Source organism: Misgurnus anguillicaudatus, chromosome 5 (assembly GCF_027580225.2).
Source record: "Misgurnus anguillicaudatus chromosome 5, ASM2758022v2, whole genome shotgun sequence".
NCBI lineage: Eukaryota > Metazoa > Chordata > Actinopteri > Cypriniformes > Cobitidae > Misgurnus > Misgurnus anguillicaudatus.
This window is the reverse complement of record NC_073341.2, coordinates 30,841,661-30,863,868: the sequence shown is the minus strand read 5'-3', so window position 1 is coordinate 30,863,868 and position 22,208 is coordinate 30,841,661. Positions and strand designations below refer to the sequence as shown.

The 22,208-nt window shown below is 40.0% G+C and overlaps 1 protein-coding gene across 1 annotated transcript in view; it reads right to left on the bottom strand.

Moving 5' to 3' along the window:
- Positions 1-3,585: 3,585 nt before the first annotated feature.
- The window catches only part of skia (v-ski avian sarcoma viral oncogene homolog a), a 69,670-nt gene continuing 51,047 nt past the window's right edge, over positions 3,586-22,208 (bottom strand). Inside the window, exons 3-8 of the mRNA XM_055167589.2 lie at positions 13,759-13,878; positions 12,852-12,967; positions 10,637-10,911; positions 9,479-9,807; positions 9,166-9,396; positions 3,586-7,464 (exon numbers count right to left, since the gene is read on the bottom strand). Of these exons, the coding sequence (XP_055023564.2) occupies positions 7,267-7,464; positions 9,166-9,396; positions 9,479-9,807; positions 10,637-10,911; positions 12,852-12,967; positions 13,759-13,878 (1,269 nt within the window). The 3' untranslated portion in view covers positions 3,586-7,266. The remainder of the gene's footprint in view (positions 7,465-9,165; positions 9,397-9,478; positions 9,808-10,636; positions 10,912-12,851; positions 12,968-13,758; positions 13,879-22,208) is intronic.

Here is a 22,208-nt window from a genome sequence, read left to right as displayed (position 1 = left end):
GCCATAACTTCTCCCTATCCTCGGCTAAAGCCACATTGCGCTGGCGGTTCAGTCGCTGATACTCTGTCAGGTCACCTCGGAGCCGTGCCGCACGCCGCCGCTCAATGATGTTAAGTGTCCTTTCCGATATCCAGGGCTTTTTCGGGGGAGGTCGAAAGTGTCCGAAGACATTGTGAGCTGACCGGATGACACTTTCCTTGAAGGTCTGCCAGTCGTTCACCTTGTCAGTAGCCAGGTTGTCAAAGGTGCGGCGAATGGCGCAATTGAACTCTGTGGCGATGTTTGGATCACTGAGTAGAGAGGAGTCCAGGCGAGGTTGGGTCTTGGTGTGCTGGTTGGCTCGCAGCTTTAACTTGAGATGGGCCACCAGCAGGCGATGGTCTGTGTTGCCAAGCTGCGCTCCTCTGTACACACGGCAGTTGGTGACCACTGACTTCCAGCGTCTAGAGATGAGGATATGGTCCAGCGCTTTCCTAGTGCTGCCGTCTGGGCTGTACCATGTCCAGTGATGTATAAGCTTCCGGGGAAACCAGGTATCAGCAACACAGAGGTTATTGTGGTGGCAGAGAAGGAGAAGGCGGTTACCGTTGTCATTTGTGGACCTGTCAGCAAAAGTTGTGCCGACAGGTGAGCCTGTGGACCGATCACTGATAGACAGGGTGGCGTTGGCATCGGTAAGAATGATGGTTATGTCGTGTGGAGAGGCTTGACCAACAGCCTGGTGGAGTTGGTCAAAGTAAGCATCCTTCGCATCCTCATCAGTGACATCGGTGGGAGCATAAGCAACGATTACTGTCATCTTGCCGTGTTGGTGGAGAAAGCGGGCCGACAGTAATCTGTCGCTCAGTGGTGTCCAGCTGATAAGGGACTTGCGGAGGTTCTTAGGGATGGCAAGTGCCACGCCATAAAGACCTGTCCGTCTCTCTGGGCCACTCCAGAAGTAGCAATGGTCACCTGCTGTTGTTTCACCATTGCCGTGCCATCGAACTTCACAGAGCCCTGCTAGAGAGATGTTATAGCGGCAGAGCTCTCGGGACAGCAGGGTGGCAGCTCCAGGGCGAAGGAGTGTCTGGACATTCCATGTGGCGACTCGGGTCTTACGACGAAGGTTGATCCGTACTCGTTGGTCGGGGGCAGGCTGGGGTCCGTTACCGAGTTTGGCAGTCCAGCTTCTTTCTCTGATCGGTTTCATAACAAAAGGGTTTTCTCCTGGGTAGGTTGTTAGCCCTCCGCAGGATAGTCGGTTGGTGGGGCTGCCACCTCACAGCGTACCGACACGCTGGGGTCTTTGTTTGTCTGGAACCTACCATGGAGACCGGCCCGCCTAGGGTGACCCTACCAGGAGCGAGCTCCCGACGGTATCGTTCTCCAGGGTCACTGGAACGCACAAGCTCCCTCGCCACGTCAAGGCCAGACCCGAGAGAGAGTTAAGTACACAACAAACACATATTTTAAAAAATATGTGTTCGGAGTGTCATGTGTGTTGCTCGTGTTTTTAAAATATGTGTTTAAGTACACAACAAACACATATTTTAAAAACACGAGCAACACACATGACACTCCGAACACATATTTTGAATTTGCGCCCCTCGGAAATGCAGTCACCAGCTGCCACTGATTACAAGGACTTATGCTACGTACACACCAAATGCGGGGCATCACATTACTCGCTCCAGATTACTCGCGGGATTTAACTTTGCGCATATGCGAATTTTAGTTGAATATTTTCTATTTGGGGCGAAGACGCGTTTGAGGTGAATAGTGCGTGTTTTTTGCAGTAAACGCGCCGCACATATCGCGTCATTCGCATCGCCCCACGTGAGGACACATCTGATCGCGTCTTTGCATTGACTTTGCATGTAATCTACTCGCGCAAACCGCTGAACTCGAATCTGGTGTAAACCCACAGTTAGTCTGATAAGAAAAATTGCTGGGTTATTTTCAATATTCAAAAGGTGTAATTTAAAGGTGCTGTGTGTAGATTTTTGCGACATCTAGCAGTGCGATTGCGACGCTTCTCCATCCCTTTTGAAACATATAGAGAAGCTACGGTATCCGCCAAAGGACAAACATATCATCATCTAAAACAACATAGTGACGAAACACACTCTGTAGAGCAGTTTGTTCATTTAGGGCTACTGTACAAACATGGCAGCGTAAAATGGCGTCTTCCGTGTAAGGGGACCAGCGGTGTATGTTAATAGAAATGGCTCATTTTAAGGTAATAAAACATAACAGTTCATTATGTAAGGTCTTAATGCAACATGATCTCATGGAGGGTCGTGTTGTAGTCACGCAAAATTTGATTGGTTTGTTCGTGTCCATGGCACGAAATTCTGCTTTTTTTCATGCCTTGACAATGGTAAGAAAATAGGGAAAAACTATGAGCAAACAATACATAAAATGACACGAAAAAGAAATTCGTTCCACCGACATGAGAAACTATTTATAGAAATTCGAGTGTCACGAAAAAGACATTCCTGCTCAAGGCACGAAAAAGCTGAATTCGCCATGGACACGAATAAATTAATCAAATTTTGCGTAACTATAACGCGACATTCTGTAAGATCAGTCTGCTTAATACACCTCTAAAATATAGTCAAATATAGTTATAGCAGTATATTATATTGCAATTGGTTTAAGAGACCCTCCTAAAATTTATATACATAAATATATACCAGCTATATACATTGGTGACTGTACTTTATTACTATCAAACTGCCTAATCCTGCTCATTTAATAGTGATGTTATGTTTTGATTGCTGTATTTGTTAGCAAAAATGGCTTGTTTTATTTTAGAAAAAAATCCCCATTTTTGTGGGGAGCGAATGAGCCTCTGGTTGAACAATGTCTCCCTTTTTCATAAAAAAATGCAATTTTTGCGTAACCATAACATGACTTTCTGTGAGATCAGTCTGCTTAATACATCTCTAAAATATAGTCAAATATAGTTATTGCAATATATTATATTGCAATTGATTTAATAGACCCTCGTAAAATGTACGCACTGCACCTTTAACCTAAACTAAAAATTTTGAGTTATTTATTATAATTTTTTATATTTTTATATAAATATTGGACAGAACACACCTCTGGATTAAAATTGACCCAATGTTGGGTTGTTTTAATGCAACTGCTGAGTTGTTATAACCCATGGTTGCATAACAACAACCCAAAATTAGGTCATTTTCAACCCAGTATTAGATCATTTTTAACCCTGCATGTGCATGTGTGCAATATTTAACCAACATGGGTTAAAAATAACCCAGCCATTTTTAGAGTGTATGCTGGGTTGTATCACCCCCAAAATGTTGGGTTGTTGGGTAAAATATAAAAATTTTTGGGGTTAATTTAACCAAATGGCTGGGTTTGTCCCTTTTTGACCCAACACTGCATAAAAAAATACATTTAAATGTTTGATCTGAGTTCATTCATTTACCTCTTATGCAAAGATCTTTGCCTAGTACAGATTGTCTCAACAGGATTGAAAGAGAGAAAAACTTAAATCATCGAATGCACACAAGCATTCTATTACTTGCTTATAATTTTTTGTCTGTTCCACCAAAAACGAAATGACGCACAACATCTGGACAAACAACTTTATTTTTGATTATGGGTCTATACACTGTACATCCTGACACTGCAGTATATAAGCCAAACTACTTTCAACTCTAATCTCATAGAGCTGTCTATCTTACATTATAGTCCATGTAAAGAGGGAGGGAAAGTCTAAGAGGGAGAAATTGGCCAGATCAAACTGTATAAGCGGCATCAGTAGAAGAAAGCATACATTAATCTCTTACATAAAAATAATTTCAAGAGTTGCAAAGTTTATAGCATATTGTAATAGCAGCAGTGAAGGGCTAAGAAGATATATATCGGGATGGAAAAAAGAACAGATTGTTAAAACAAGAATGCAGATGTTTGATTCAACCAGAATTGGTGTATTTGATATTTAGTTGAACGTAAAAAATTTAAAAAAGAAAGGTTTTTACCATTATGATTCTATTGACATTGTTATCATTTTTTGTAAAAAAAAAAAGGCAGAATAAAGTACTGAATATGTTTGCGTTGGGAATACAACTTTTCAAATAATTGTTTTATAAACATTTCTATCTTTTTGTTTTTAAAAACAACGTAAAATATAACAACTTTTAGGTAAGGGATTTCTTATTCTGAAGAAAGAAAAAGAAACACAATATACATTTATGATAAAATTTTTATAAAACAAAAGAAACCAGCTATATACATTGGTGACTTTGTACTTTACTACTATCAAACTGGCTAATCCTGCTCATTTATTAGTGATGTTATGTTGTTATTGCTGTATTTGTTAGCAAAAATGGCTTGTTTTATTTTAGAAAAAATCCACATTTTGTCGGGAGCGAAGGAGCGTCTGGTGAACAATGTCTCCCTTTTTCATAAAAAACTGCACAAAGTAAACTACACCAATTTGTGTGTAAAAACAACTACAAAACAATCTTATCTGAAAGAATTTTTTACTCGTTTTTATTTATTTTTTTGGTCTGTAAAAATGCACAGCTTCTTGCTACTATTGTTTAAGATGCTGGGCTTTCCCTAGACCCCTGTTTAATATCTTTGCCGAAATGATAACCATATCATTTCAACGCCTCTTTTTATATCTATAGCAAAAGTAACCTTCTCTTAAATATATTTTGTTTATTCTTTAAAAACAGAGAAGTGTTTATTTATTGACGTACATTAAAAGCTATCTTAGTATAAGATTTTAATTCTTTTTTACCAGTGGCAATTGGAGCATTAAATTCTGCTATGCATTTTTCATTTCTTTTCGAAGAAAACATCAAAGGAATACTGACAAACTGGCATTAAAACCTATCAAATAAGCTGCGGCTTGCCCTTAAGCAATGATAGTCAAGTTCATTCTGGCAAAACGGGGTGAGCCAAATGGCGCCAAACATTCCCCCTCGCATGAGAGTGCAAATGGGCCGGCCTGTCCTTGCAACCTGACCACTGTCTGAAGCGGGTCAGCATGGAAACAGGCTGGTGTAATAATCGTTCCTCCTCTGGAACCCCAAGGGCCCAAAAACAGGCACTTGAGGGTGTCCAGCATTGCATATGCACATATGGTTTGTATTTAGCCCATAAAACGTGTATGTTTGCATTTAAGATTGTTAAGAGCTCTTATAGTAAAATGTATTGTTATAAGTGGGTTTTGTTTCATTTGTATTAAAAACAAGATTAAAATAGCTTTATATTGCATAACACAATTTAAAAAAAAATTACATATAGAGTTTTAATGCCCAATAATGAATATATGAATGGCAGACTTGATCTTTTTCTTTAAATTCCATGCATATGAAAGAAATTACATAAGCTTGCTATTGAAAGAAGGAACATAAGACAAGCAATAAAATATTCACATAATCTGAAAAACCATCTGTTATAACAACAAGAACAACGAAATGAAAGAGCCAAAACGTTACATACATTCTGATTGCATTGTACCCAATGTATATAAATCACGTATAAAATATATGTCTATCTCAGCTAAGTGTGTGAGCGCTTAAACATTTATTAAACCATCTAAACTTCGTTCATTCATCCATTCTTGTCTTGAGAAATACGCTCACAGCACAACATTTTTTAGCCGAGAGAAGCACCTGCATTGTTTTTAGACTCCCTTTACTGATGCGTGTCTGACGCCCGTTCGTTCTGAGCGGTTTTAAATTTGATTCTGAACCGTTCAAAACACATAGGAATCCAGATCAGTAACAATAACACTTTAGCAACGATTATACTCGTATATGGATAACTATGATAAATGTTGAGTCGAATTGAGCGGACAGTTCAGTCCACGTATCTATCCACGTTTCAGCAAGCAAGCAGGTAGAACCTTTATTCTTTAAAATTCTTGCGGTTTTATTTACAATTCTTTGTCTTAAACACGATTACATTGCATTTCTTAAAACTGCATACAATTAACAAAAAGGTTTATTTCAATTTTATACTTAGGAATACTAAACTCTCTTTAGAGATAAATGCGTGGGAGAGTGTGGGAGCGTAATGCGTTTAGACAGTATTTTTGTAACGACAAAGTGCGATTCATTATTGTAAAGTAAAAAACAAAGCGAAAAGAAAAACATTTTCATATTTACATATTATAACTTACTTAAAAAGAACAATTTTGTGTGGTTCTGATAAAATTGACACCTCCAGCCCGAGAAGCCAAATCATTTTTTGCGTTTTGATTTTCTTCCTAAAATGGCCGCCCACGACGGTGAGCTGGGCCAAATCTCTGCACCTCTGCCCACAGAGAAGCGCTGTACTGTATGCGTGTGCCACAAAACCTCCACACAGACACCAAACCCATTACCAAGTGCACATTCCTGCGATCCACCTCCTGGTTTTGACGGATGCACATGGCGTATCTGTGCCGTCGTGTTTGCACACACTACAGCTCGAGGAAGAGAATTTGTTTAACATTTAATGAAAGTGCTTGATTGATCGTAACACTACAAATATCTCTCCCCCTTTCGAAAAAGCCGAACTTCAAGCTCTCCACAGCCCTTCAGCGCTCTCCTGCCCAGTATCTCCCTAACAATGCGAAGCGTCTGTCTGTGTATGTGTCGAATTATTTGTCTCCATGTCTAACAATGGCTTCTTTAAACCAGCATGACATAAAAGAGATTCATTTCTTTTTACATGAACATGACAAAAGAGGGATTAATTTGAGGCTCTGATAGCTTGCAGAAGTTTTTGTTTTGTCTCATACACACTCACTAAGAAGTCTCTGAAATAGCTTATAACAAAGTGAATTTCATCGTACTTCCCCCAAGGCAAGTGAGGAAATGAACGGAATCGGGAGTCTTTTTCTCTCTGACATCGACATCGGGGCAGACGGCATGCTATAAAGATTCGCTGTGTGTAAAATTTCTCATAGTCATCATCAATTTCTCATAGAAAAGTCTTCATTTGAAAACATATTCAGTTGCAGGCACCGTTAGCTTTTGTGCTATTGGCTTTATCCTCTCTCCAAATCGACGTTTCGCATTTTGTTTTCCTACTCATTTGCGGATGGAGGCTTGATGCAGTGCTCACTATTTTGTGTCTCAAGTCTGAATTCCCTCAACAAAAGTTCCAGCTCCGATTTGCGTCAATTTTGCACAGGCTGGGAGCAGGTGGGGCGGGGCGTCGCCCGCTTGCTAGTTGACGTGATTGGGCGGCAGGTGCTGTCAATCAGGGCGGTGTTGATGTGGATTGGGTGGAGTCAAGAGACAGAGAGGATTAGTTGTTGGAGTCTTTGCCGACCGGAGATGGTGCTTCTGTGCCGTTCTTGCTGGGGCTTTTGGACCAGAGTTGCTCTTGCAGCTCCTTGACCACTCGCTCCAGGTGTTCCCGCGCATCCCGCTCCTGCATCAGATCGGCTCTGAGCTGCTCTCGGTCTGCCTCTGCGTGCTGCAGCTTTACCTGCAGGTCCTCAATCTGAAAACGCAGCATATAAACATGACATTAACAAGATGGCCATGTATAAATGAGTTTTTATTGCTTACACCTTATTATATTCTTGTAGTTCAGTAGAGTGTTGCAAAGAAATACACACATACGTATACCTTCCCTGCACTTTAAAAGGACATTCCACTTTTTTTTGAAATATGCTCATTTTCAAGCTCCCCTACAGTTAAACATTTGATTCTTACCATTTTGGAATCCATTTAGTTGATCTCCGGGGTCTGGCGCTAGCACTTTTAGCAAAGCTTAGCATAATTCATTGAATCTGATTAGACCATTAGCATCACGCTAAAAATTATCCAAAAAGTTTCTATAGTTTTCCTTTTTAAAACTTGACTCTTCTGTAGTAACACTGTGTACTAAGACCGGCAGAAAATTAAAAGTTGTGATTTTCTAGGCAGATATGTCTAGGAACTATACTCTCAAACTGGCGTAATAATCAAGGACTTTGCTGATGTAACATGGTGGCAGCAGCCACAATGATATTACGCAGTGCCCGAAAATAATCCCCTGCTATTGAAAGTAACCAAGGGGATTATTTTCGGGCAGTGCATAATATCACTACGCCTGCTGCAGCCATGTTACAGCAGCAAAGTCCTTGATTATTACGCGAGTTTAAGAGTATAGTTCCTAGCCATATCTGGCTAGAAAATCGCAACTTTTAATTTTCCGTCAGTCTTAGTACACGATGTAACTACAGAAAAGTGAAGTTTAATAGGAAAAATATCGAACTCATTGGTTTTGTTTTTAGCACGATGCTAATGGTCTAATCAGATTCAATGGATTGTGCTAAGCTACGCTAAAATGCTAGTGCCAGACCCGGAGATCAGCTGAATGGATTAAAAATGGTAAAAATCAAACGTTTAACTCTAGGGGAGCTGGAAAATGAGCATATTTTCAAAAAAAGTTAAATGTCCCTTTAAGTTGATTTGGATTAAAGCGCATGGCAAATGCATAAATATAAATGTGTAACATAAATCTTATATTTGCTCAGATTTTTTTTAAATGAACTATATTATCTATACTATTTTTTTTTAAGTTATAGTTGCTGAAATATTACGTTTCAGTTTAGTATGTAGCAATGTACTTTTCCACACTTGACTCTAGTGAATCTTTTACATAACAATCAGTCTGTAGTTCAGGAAGCTACAGTTTCATAGTAGCTTCCTCAACAGTGATGCACACACACAGACACTGCCAGACAAACATCACAGTGCTGTCTCTCTCGTCTTGTTTAGTCTGAAGCACACGTCCCTGAAAGGAAGTAACCCAATTTCCTTCTGAGAAATGAAACGTATCTCACATCAGACTTGCAGGGACACACCCAGTCTGAGAGTTCGGCTCAATGTGTAAGGGTGGGGTGTCATGTTGCATGCGTCTTAGCGAAAGCGCTATAGAGTGCTCTCAATTTGTCAAATGCTTACATATTCAAAGCCACATTCTGTACATTATAAGTCACCATGGATAAACCGTTGGTTAAGTGTTTTGTTTGGTTCATGGATTTTGTAATATAATTTTGCAACAAATTTTGCAATTAACCCTTTTGTATTTTTTTATCAGTTTGTTTGTTCCCTTAGAATGAAACCTGTGACTTGCGCAACTAACGCAATGCTTTACCATACACAACTGAGAATTCAACCTACATCATTTCTATGTAAATGTGCCTGAACTAACCTGTGCAGAGTATTTGGCTCGCAGGCGTCCGGCCTCACAGCCTTTGTCACACACTCGTAGCTGTCTGGCCTGCTCCAGCTCTCTCTTTAGCCGTATACGAGACTCGTTTGCCTCCCTCATCTTCCTCTCGCTTTCGGCGCGCAGCCGCTCGATTTCCTTTCGCAGGTTTCTTTTTGCCTCGGTCGCCTCGCGGAGCTTCTCCTTTTTGGCGACGCGCAGAAATTCCAACTCCTGTGGAGAGGTAATAAAAGAACATTGATGATCACCCTGTTTACACCTAGGTTATCCGAAAATAAAAAAACAGTGTTTGTACCTGTTGGAGACTTCTTTTGGCCTGTAGGGCGGATCCTAGTTTTTCTTCCTGTTTGACCCTCATCTTCACAATCTCATGCAGAAACTTTTCCTTTGACTCTTTCGAGTCCAGGCCGTTGTCCAGCGCCTGCCTCAGCGTCTCCAGCTCTGATTCCAGGTTGGTCATGCCGTGTACCTCCGCTGCGGATACCATGGGGCCCTCGGGGACACAGGTGGCCGGTGTCACAACCGCTGGGACAGTGGCTCCGGGGCCGGAAGGAGAGCTCAGGTCTTTAGCAGAGCTCGAGGATGTAAAGGATGGAGATGAGAGAGATGAAAGTGATGATGTGACTAAAAAAAGAAAAAAAGGAGGAGAGAAAGTGTAAGTGGTGAGGGTTCGAATAGAGGGCCGGACCAGATAAGCCTCATTGGTTTGTATTTCAGCAGCAGTAGGATCAGAGCTTTCTTTCAAGCACCTGTAAAGCGCGCTTTAAAATGAGCCGTAAAGAATTAGTAATGACAAATTGTCATTGATTTCCTGCCGCATTCACATGAGAGCTTAAAGAATTCTAATCCACGGCTTTCCAGAGCGCTCAAGGTTGACTGATAATGAACTGTGTGCAAAATGAAGTGCGAATTAAATCTTAATGTATTTTAATCAGATGCATAATCATATGTATCAGTTCCCCCTTTAACATGCACTTTAAAAACATGAAAATATATGCAATTACTGAATAGTCTGGGTTTAACTTCTGTTTAACGAGAGCATCATCATTTTTCTTGTTGAAAGAAACATGTTTTCTTGTTTAAAAAGCAAATGTGCGGTTCATATGTTTGGTGAAGTGTATATAAATGTTTCAATATAAATGAGCCGTAAAGCTATCTAAATCATACTTTAAACAAGAGGCTGTTTATAGGCAAATGAACTTCCGGCTATGTACTGATCTCATATCCTCATATCCTCTCATATCCTTGTGCGTAGCATGTTATTGAGATTGCTGGCTTTACATGACCATGACAGGAGTTGAGTTAGTAAGTGATTTTGTCACTATCATGTAGTTTCAACACCTACATTCACGTCATTATGCTAATATTACGTAGATGCCGTAACTCCATCTTGTTTTGTATCCTGAGCTTTCCATTAATAATTTGGGCAAGTTGGAAAAGTTACTATACTCACATTCTTCACGGCTCTCTACTTCCACCTCCACGTCAGACTCTCGCTCCTCCTGCGGTGGCAGGGGTTTGATGGCAGTGGCCGAGGGGCAGGGTTGCGGGCTGGGGTGGGTTTCGCCCGTCAGCCTCCTCTTTCTCCCGCGGCTGGCGCTTTCACATTCTGCAGCGTGAGGGTGTGAGGTGCTGGGGGTGGAAGGTGATGCCTGCCCCCCTTTCTGAAGGGGGGTCAGAGCTACGTTGGGGGCCACAGCGCTCTCCAGACTCTTGTAGTTGTAGAAGCTGAGGGAGCGGACCAAGATATGTGATTATGACCATTATTCGTGGTAGTTCACAAATGATTCATGCACTGTAAAATGCTGGGTTGTTTCACAGCATGGCTAGGTAAATTATGGACATTTTCTGGGTTCATTTAAACCAACTGTTGGGTTTGTACGTATTTTACACAATCCAACAATTTGTTGTGGAGCAGTGGTTTTAAATTAACAGTCAGTCCTTCCAGAAAAACTTTGTGATTGTTGCGGACAAAAATCTTTGATCTTGCGGCACGTTTTCTTAAAAAAATGCGATGGAATATTATTTATGCAATCTTATGAGATGAAATTGCGGGAACTTGCCAAAATTGCGGGAACTTGCAAAAACTGCGTGAACATGCAGCTTTTCATTGATGTTCACGTCGCGTAATTACATCACTTCCTAACATTCCCATGATAACGGGAATGTGCATGTGTGAAGTAAATGCAACTTTTTCCAATTTCTGCTAAAATATATATTACTTTTTGCAACATAAATGCGGGGATTATGAAATCATGCAAGCCCCGGATATTTTGCAGCATAAATATGTGAACTTTGGACGATTATGAATTGAATCGTGCGACCGCATAAACGCGGTTTTCTGGATGGACTGAAAAGTAATTTTCTCATCTTCATCTTCCACATTTCGTTCTGTCGCTCACACAGCAAACATATTGTAATGTATATCAGTCCTTCCAGAAAAACGCAGAGTTTTTTTGTGATGTTGCGGGCAAAAATCCTTGATCTTGCGGCACGTTTTCTTGGAAAATGCGATGGAATATGCGGGACATTTATGCAATTTTATGCGATGAAATTACCTGAACTTGCAAAAAATGTGTAAACTTGCACAATTTTTGCAGCTTTTGCAGCTTTTCATTGATGTTCACGTAATTACGTCAATTTCTAGCATTCCCATGACAACAGGGGACATGGCTGCGCATGTGTGAAGTAAATGCAACTTTTTCCAATTTCTGTTAAGATATATATGACTTTTTGCTACGAAAATGCAATGATTATGAAATCATGCAGGCCCCGCATATTTTGCAAGCAGAAATCTGCAAGTTATGCGGCGAAAGTGCAGCGTATTTAAAAAATACAGCCACCGCATAAATATGTGAACTTTGGACGATTATGCATTGAATCGTGCGACCGCATAAACGCGGTTTTCTGGATGGACTGAAAAGTTATTTTCTCATCTTCCACATATGTCGCTCACACAAAGCTATCACATTGTAATGTATATGCACTAAATAATACTTTAATGTTGGTTTTTGTTATTATTTTAAAGCTCGACAGCCACAGTCTCCATGTTCACTGTATAAACAGGACGTTATGTAAAAACTCATTGTTGCCAATAATAAAGTCATACAGGTTGAGTAACCTGAATTTTCATTTTTAGGTAACTATGCTTTTTAAAGCACCACAAAAGAACAGTTTTTGGCCTCCTGTGTTACTGTGCTTGTGTAATGGCGTTACCTAACACCCCTCATCTTAAAAAGTACGAATGATTGAGAATAATCCAAACCAAATGGCAGGTTGACAGGAAAAAGCATCTCTTTAGTTTTGCCCGCAAACGAAAGGGTGGGGAGAGAACAACGACTGTTTTCGAGCGGTTTCACAGAAACCACCGATCGGGACCTTGATGAGGTGATTCACTCAAACCCTCTCCAGTTATGAGGGCATGGTTAAAACCACATACATCTAAGCAAACAACAGCCAATAAGCTTGCATCATTCTCTTTGCTGAAGATTTAAACCGTATGCAGAATCCCTTAACCACAACCAAGCGTGAATAAAAAACTGGTTTTATGCACACACTCACATTCACACATCTATGAACATATACACACCCTTTCTTATGCTCACCCTATTCTTATATGTATATATGCCACATTGTACAGTTGGAGTAAAACGACCATTTTTGCGTACCTGTCACGTAACATGTTAGCAGTTCTGCCAATTCCCTCCTTGTCGCTAACAGAGATATTCGGGGACCATGGCCTGAATGCTGAGGGTCTCTGCCTGGGCTGAATGCAATTGAGCCCCTGCAGCACACAAGAGAGATGGTGGTTAATAGATAAATTTAAGAAATTATACAAACAAAGAACAGAAGGATATCTGCACATAAAGAATAGAAAATACTAATTTAAAGGTGCAGTGTGTAAATTTTAGCAGCATCTAGTGCTCAAATGCTCAGTCCACTGCTCACCCCTCGCTTTTGAAACGCATAGAGAAGCTACGGTAGCCGTCACCCGAAAACGTCATCGTCGGAGACAGCTTAGTAAAAAAAGTTTGTCCGTTAAGGGCTTCTGTAGAAACATGGCGGTACAAAATGGCAACTTCCACGTAAAGGGACCCTCTATGTATGCAGATAAAAACGTCTCATTCTAAGGTAATAAAAACATAATGGTTCATTATAAAAAGGTCTTTATACACCCCTGTTTATTATTTTGCATTTCTGTCAATAGATCCTTCTAAAGATTACACACTGCACCTTTAAAAGGGATAAATTCAATGCAAGCTTAAATAATGACCGATCATCATGCGGGAGGTCGCTGTGTCTTAGGAAGCTGAGCTAGACTATTTCCAGGCGCTTTCATTTTTAGGAAAATTGATTTTTGAGAAGAACACCATCAGTTATTTTGGGTCAAGATCTCGTTTCGCAAGAACCTGATTCTTTGTGGCGAGAAAGAAGTTGCCTGGCTCCAAAAATCCTTATCGAAAAGGCCAAATGCCAACTTGGCAAACAGGCTCATGCATTATTAATAAATATATATTAATATATAATCATATGAACTCTGTACGCTCTAATCACTCGAAAGGAAAACTTTGTAACCTTATTGGCCGACGCAGAGAGGGATCGTAGCCAATCGGGTTGCTTGTCTTTGTCTCCTGAGGGCGACTGTGCTGGTAAGTCATCATGTTTGGACTTCTTGGCAGGAATGGGATCAGACGCCTAGAGAGATGAAAGTGAAAGAGAGAAAAAGATGAGTATTGCCCAGATCTAATAAAAAACCCACATGAACTCATAAGCATTCTGATTTGTTACATCTCATGTTTTTCTAGTCATACTGCAGCGTCGGTTCTGAAGCCCTACGGATATATAGTACAGTACAGTAATAGCAGGATCGATGAAAGCAGTCGGACAGATCAAATGAGTGTCGAGCCAGAGGGCGTCTATCACCTCAGACAGAACCGTGAACCACATGGAGACAGGTGCAATGCAAAGGTATCTGACTACAAAAGTTGGAGACTAAAACTGTGAAGGTTAAATTTAGCCTACTGAGTGCTAACCGAGTACACGAGGCAGTCTCTTTAACAGTCTATGTATCCAAATCGGATACAGGGCTTTGGGAATTGGTACACACTATGACACAAGTACAGTGTATCGTTTAAATGCTTAATACATTGACTGTGCAATGCATGCTTGTATTTGCTTTACGTCGCCATGTAAGCATTCAGACATACACATTGATATTCTGCATGAGAAGACGAAATATAATGTTGCATTTGACCATTTCTTTTCAACCTAAAATCAAACTGAAAAGCACAAAATAAGAGAAGCACAATCAAATAAATTACAGCATGTTTCCACTGCAGTCACCCAGTCTGGTGCCCTAACTGGCCCAGCGGGGGTAAGTTGCTTCCAACTGGGTTGCATGGTGTCTAACAAAGTTAACCAATCATCAGATGAGAACGCTGAATTGGTCCATGCAACAACTAGAGACACAAAATCTATCTATCGCAGAGATTTCATACGTTGTTCAAGAAATGCAGCTGAGAAAACAATTACTTTCGGGTCTCGGAGCGAAAAGAACAGGCTGTGCGTGGAATCGGCCCAGCGATGTTTGCATACACGGACGATTGCATCATGTATGACCTCATTCGGTCTGTTTGGGTGTGGTGAACTTTCAGCAAGAGCGTGATTATCTGATCCCAAATGCAGCCACTCGCCACGTGCCTGTGTTTGTTTATGGATCAGATTTTCGACTTAATGGCGCCCTAATCTAGAGGCGACGGGGGGTTCAGCATACAAGTGCATCAAAAGTTTTAGAAAGGAAAGCGTAAGATCCATTTGAAGGGTGTGGGAAGAGCCAGATCAGTTTGAAATGGTTTTCCGATTAGAGCCTGAAATTTTCATTAGTCCAACCGATGCCTGTATAAGAGCATTTTGGAGCAAAACATAAAAATCCTGAATGAAATGATCTGATGTATAGCTTCAATGCCAAATGCAATAAATTATTTCTTCTGTAATGCATTTAATGGATTTTCTGTTGCATTAATTCTAGGCGTCCTTAAAAGACCAAAACATCTGTGAACAATGGGCAGTCAGATAACACTAACATAGTTAGACTAAATGAGAGATCTGAATATTTTTTTTAATCACATTCAACTTCCTTTTCTTTGTATAACTTAATACTGTATATCAGTCCCTCGTCTGTCAGTCTCACGAATTGACAGTCGTTGCTTCCTTTATTTGTTTGTCTGACGGGGAGCAAATGTAGATAAAGGGCTTTATTTAAATGTCCCATTTAATATAAATAAAAATAAAGTAATACACTTATGTGCATGATTCATAGTTTTGTAATTTTTCATGCTGTAATCTTAACTTATCCGCTGATGTCATGTAAACTGTGCAGGCTATTGGAAATGAGTTGCAATAAGGTGACTTCAAGCGCCGCACCCAATTTCATTCTTGCATAAAAATGTGTCTGCACATACCCGCCTGTGCAGCGAGCACAAGTGTGTTAGTAAGGGACAGAAAGGATGCTACAGTCATCCGAAGCTCTCTAAGACAAGCAGACAGGAAATCACACCTCTCAATAAAAAATAGGACTTTGCTGCATGCGAGAGACATACATAGATATGAGCTCAGCTTTTAAAAATGCACAAATATACAATCTCTCTTTTTTTGTCTTCCTGAGGAATCTCACACCTATTTCTCATCATGCTATCTTTGGCATGGTTGGACAGTGCGGCCTGACTGAAAATGTGTGACCCACACACACACACACATGCAATAGAAAAATGAGTAACTTTACACAGGACAGACAAGTTTCTGCAAAGCTGTTTGGAACTGCAGGTGTCTAAGGAAGGGCGGGGGCGAACTGTTGGCACACACAAGTTGCCTTGCATGTTGGTGTGAAAATAGAGGAAAGGTTCGTGTGCGGTTTCGTTAATACGCTCTAGGGTTTTCGTCGCATGCTGGAGGGACAACAAAGGAATCGTGTTTCAAAGGGCTGAACACCCACACGAACGTTTACTTCTTGCCACATTACACACAATTAACCTACTAAACAAGTGTTGCAAAATCACTTTCCCCGCGTCTCCGTCCTCTTAATGCCGCCCCCCGTCTAGTCCCGTGTTTCCCGTGGCACGGATTGCAGGATTTCCCTCCTAAACAAGCAATCACGTCCTAAATCGCAAACGCGATAACTGACAGAAACTTCCTGTTGTGACGCTGGCAATGTAAACATTGTCCTTAGGACTCTAGGGATATTACAGACGTCCATAAAGCAATAAGCTGAGCGTGACAGGGATTTTACTGGGTACTAAAGGGTGTTCTTGCAAAACAAGCAGCAGTTTACAGCGATGATTAAGCAGCGATTTGTTTAAAGACGTTATTGTTTAAGAAAGTTATATTTAAAGGGGAACGTCTTTTTAAAGACGTCAAATAAATCTTTGGTGTCTCCAGAGTACGTATGTGAAGTTCTAGCTCAAAATATCATATAGATAATTTATGATAACATGTTAAAATTGTCACTTTGTAGGTGAGAGCAAAAATGTGCCGCTTTGGGTGTGTCCTTTAAAATGCAAATTAGCTGATCTCTGCACTAAATGGCAGTGCAGTGGTTGGAAAGTGCAGATTAAGGGGCGGTATTATCCCCTTCTGACATCACAAGGGGAGCCAAATTTTGAATTACCTTATTTTTCACATGCTTGCAGAAAAGTAAGTTACTGGGTTGATCTTTTTCACATTTTCTAGCACTGGGGACCCAATTATAGCACTTAAACATGGAAAAAGTTTTCATCATCAATGCTCTACCAACTGTTCCAGAGGAACACTAAAAATTTTTTTTAATAATAATAATAATAGCAATAATATTTATTTATTTATAATATTTACAGTAATTATTATTATTATTATTATTTGAATGAACAAGATTGGTTTTCTGTTAATTTTGGTTTTAAAAAAATATTTGTATTTTATGTGTTTTATACGGAGCCCCTAAGGTGACATGGAGCAAAAATTAAATAAAGTTTAGTTTCATGTGCTCACGTGAAACTTTCATGTGCTCACGTAAAAATTTCATGTGCTCACCTGAAACTTTCATGTGCTCACGTGAAACTTTCATGTGCAGAATATTTTTTTAAATTTAGTTTCGCGTGCTCACCTGAAACTTTCGTGCGAGCACGTTAAACTATCGCGTGGTCACGTGAAACTATCGCACGCTCACGTGAAAGCGAAAGTTTCACGTGCGCGCACGATAGTTTCAAGTGACTACGCGATAGTTTCAATTGGGCACGCGAAACTAAACTTAAAAAAAATTCTGCACATGAAGGTTTGCGTGAGCACATGAAAGTTACGTGAGCACATGAAAGTTTCACGTGAGCACATGAAAGTTTCAGGTGAGCACATGAAACTAAACTTAAGATTTTTTTTACTCCAATGTCACCTTAGGGGTGAGACACCTACCGAGTTTTATACAATTTAGAATTATATTAAAAAAAAAAGTTAATGTTGATGCCTAAAACAAATTCAGATCTAGTTTTTGCTAATATGCTCCTGTGGCGATTCAGTTCTCCACAGACATGTTTGATTGCTATTTAACCATGAGACTGGTTTAAGTACACTGTGTACTAACCTGTACCCATAGTGTAAAAGCGAAAAGACAAGAGCAAACCAGTTTTTTACTTGTGAGCGTCAAAGAGTTTTAGAGATACTCCACCCACTCTCTGACCTGAACATGGCCTCCCCTTGAGCTGAGCTACAGGCCTCAGCCGGAAGGGAGGAACTTCCTGTAAAACTAGCAGAGCGCTCGCTCTCTCTCTCACTCCCTGTGTCTCTTGCTATCTTCAAATGGGCTATCATATTTCTCACCAGGCAGTGACCACAAAAACCCTCAGTCTACCAGGGTATGTGTGACTTTCCAAACTACAGGTGTCAGACTGCAACACGACCCACAATGTCACAATCGGCATCGGTTCCGATTGATTTTCGCTGATCGATTACCTTCAAAAACGTTGCCGCTCCTAGGCGTGAATGTTCTTTGCACTTTGAAGTATGTGCCACATAGGACTGTGCAAAAATGATGACTTGCATATACAATACGGTGGTTCAATAGGCAGAACAACTTCTATATGAACATGTGAAACATTACGGGTTCCTATAATGCTGCTAAGCATCACCAATTCAAGTCTTTTTGTGAAGGAAACATTTGGATTGGTGAAAAATAAGTGTTGTCCGCAGAGAAATCCAGAGTGGAATTTTGGGAGGTGAGGTGTAAAGTGAAACTGTGAAATGAATGGGTCTCTCTCTCTCTCATGTGTCGAGTGGTGAGACATGCACTCTGGGCGAGTACCCAGCTCATTATGAATGTAGTGTCTGTACACCACCCTGCTAGACAAAACACCTCCCTTACTATGCCAACATAGATGAACACACATGTGCAGATGTTTAAAGCATTTTTCTCACTTTCCCAGACTATCAGATGTTCAGCCTATCATGTTGTGACTCTTGCGATTACATTGTGTGAAATCACGCTTGTTTACTGTTCTGGCGGTTTCTGTTCCCATAAAAATCTGGTTTCAAATAAGAATAAAGATGAAAATATGACACTAAAACACTTACTTTCTTACTAACATACTCACTTATCTACCTGCCTGCCTACCTACCTATCTATCTATCTGTCTGTCTCCTATATTTAAAGATTATCGACAAGATCAAAGACAACATCACTCAACAACCAACCATTATGACCTATCCCAAGCATTTGTATCACCTAAAATAACAATATGTCAACAGATCATAGTCTGAGCTATTTTTAGCCCTCAGATTGCATGGCGGGTAACAGTCTTTCTGCTGTACACAGTTGGACAAAGGTCTCAGCAAAAGACCTGAGGCCTGTCATTACTATCATTAGCGTCTGTGGTGTATGTGTTGAGGTTAGGCTTCCAAGAACAGTCCGTTGACTCCAGACATAACAACGCCACACAACACTCGCAAGTACACCACAATAAGGCAAAGCGACGGCTCTAAATAAAGACCATCTCCTACAAACACACACGTACGGTCCAGCGAGGACTCGCATACACACTAGCAAGTACACACTAACAACCGCAGAACAGCACACAACGCAGCTGCACACACAGGAACACATCAAAAGTGTTCGATGCAGCTGCGCGCTTGCATATTCAACAAGCGACGCACACACATAGACCTGGTGTTGTCTAAACTTGGTCACACCAAAAAGGAGGGATAGGGTTCCACTTCCTCTTCCAAATTTACTTTGGCAACAGCTTGTGTGGGAACAGAGTAGATCCCGTTCCCCTCGGACGCATGGGGGCAAGTCCACAGTTCAGGAAAGATGGCACACGTCCTGATTTTTTTACCACTGCCATCCCAGAGCTTACTATAGTCTACATACAAATGCTCCTGCAACGCTTATATCTGCAAAACAAACTTTATTCAAAGTTGGAACATGCCCATGCACCCGGTGAAGAGCAGAGAAGTTAATCTCAGGGAAAGAGAGAGTGAGGGATATATATAAATATATATATATATATATATATATATATATATATATATAGATAAAGATAAAGAATGACGGTGGGGAGGGAGGAGAGAGAGAGAGAGCCCTCAGGGACATGGGGAGGAAAGAGAGAAACCCAGAGAGAGAGATAAAACTATGACTCATTTACTCTCAAAGTTAAAAGCATCTAAGAGCAAGATAATCACATTTCAGTGTTTTTCAAAAGTTGTTGAAATCTCTTAGGCTGGACTCTAATGGAAGCTTATTGATCTATGTGTGTGTGTATGTGTGTGCATGCGTGTGTGTGTTCATAACTGTTGCTTTCTTTTGCATGTCTTACCTCATGTCTAACCAACAGCAAGCTTTCAAATCTCTTGTTAAAATCTGTTTTGTCAATAAGTGTAAGTGTGCACAAATATAGCAATGACCAATACTGATGGTTTATGAACATTTTAGAACCAACGAAAACAAAATATTACTATGTTATTATAATAATTTTAAATATATATGAAAATATTTTTATTTTTAAAACACTCAAATAAAACTCGATTTGCAGAAACTATGACAGAAAATACATACTAGATTATTAATGAATTAAATGTTTTATCAACCGGCTAGTTATCCTCCAGACAGTGACGGACCATGTCTTTCTCTCATTTCGGCCATGTGGCGCACGTGCCCGCTCACGGTGTGAAGCGCGTCCACGCTATTCCCCGAGATGCACTTGACGGCCTTTTGTGCAGCAAAAAAAATGTTTGGACGACCTAGTAAAGGTGGTAGGGTTTCCCAGCTTAGGTGGGCCGCCCGAACTGAAAAGTGCTGTGGGAAACCCTGAGTTATATATAAATAAATAACTAAAAAAGCTCACGAAAGACTCTTATCGTCTAACTAATAATGTTAATATACGATAAAGAGGATAAATACTTTTCAAAGAAAAAAAATACTTATAATAAGCATCACATTATAAATATATAAACATGATAGGAAGTTAACTTCAGGCCAGGCGTGCAACGGTGACAGTGTGTGGGCATCTGATTTAACCATCTATACTAAGATATATCTATATCTATATATATCTATATCTATATATCTATATCTATATCTATATATATATATATATACACAGTGTTGGGAAAGTTCACTTTCTACATGAAGTAGTTCAGTTCACAGTTCACAAATTTTAAAATGAACTAGTTCAGTTCATAGTTCATATTTCCAAATTTTGAACTAGTTCACAGTTCCAAAAATGAACTAATTTATAGTTCTTTTCCCCCATAATATAAAAAATATATATTGCCATTATAGCCCATATAGAACCACAGACAGGAATTATTTTATCAGTTTTAACACTGAAGCTAAATGCATCAGATTTCATCTTCATATCCAACTTTAAACCCTTATCCAACCAGGGTTTACTTTTAAATTTTGCTTGCACATACCTTGAAAGGCTAGCCAGGTGCTTCAAGGGGGTTTTCCGGGCGAGAAACGCTGCGAGGCGTTGCGTGTATGACAACTCGCAGGTATTGCACACCGCACATGCACGTTAAATAGCGTGAGCTTAGTCAAAGTCTATTTCAAGATCCAGAATATGCGTAAGCAGCCTTTGTTAATCGTTAACGATTTAAGACAAATATGATGTTATTTAATGTTAAACTATGCGAGTGGCGCGGCAGGGATTTGGATAGCAGCGTCCAGTCAGTGTTGTTTTTATGACGTATGCAGCCTGGTGGCAGTGTTGCCAGATTGGGTGTTTTTTCCGCTACACATTAAGGCCTGTTTACAGTGTGTTTTAGCCTGGTTTTTGCCTGGAAGACTATAGAAATCTGGCACCCTACTGAATGACGTTAAAGTGAGAGAACGTGCCGTTCACAAGCCCCAGAATGAACGAGTTCACCTTGCGTTCATCAGGCAGTAATACAGTACGTTCAGTTCACGTTCGCCCAAAATATGAACTAGTACATGAACTTTCGTTCAATGAACTCGTTCAGGCACAACACTGTATATATATATATATATATATATATATATATATATATATATATATATATATATATATATATATATATATATATATATATATATATATATATATATATATATTAGTATAGAAGCTTTAATCAGATGCACACATGTTGGCACAGTTGCATGCTTGGCCCGCAGTTTACTTCCTTTCTTTGTTTGTTTATCGGTCTACCTAGTGGCTAAACTGACAATTGGAACAAATACATTGTCGAAAATAAAAATCATAGAGAAGAGGGGACATGGCGAGTACTGTGTGAAAAGAGGTTCGACAGCCAGGCAACAATTCAAGGATCTAACACTGTATACATTAATTTTGCACAGCAAAGTTAGCTTAGTTTAGTTTAGTATTTAATACGTTTTACCTATGGTCTGAACTGAGGTAATTTACTTTTGATTTATTTTGCTTAAATGATCTACTCTAGAGTAGGGCTGCATAACGATTAATCGCGACTAATCGTTTGCATAATAAAAGTTTTTGTTTACATAATATATGTGTGTGTACTGTATAAAA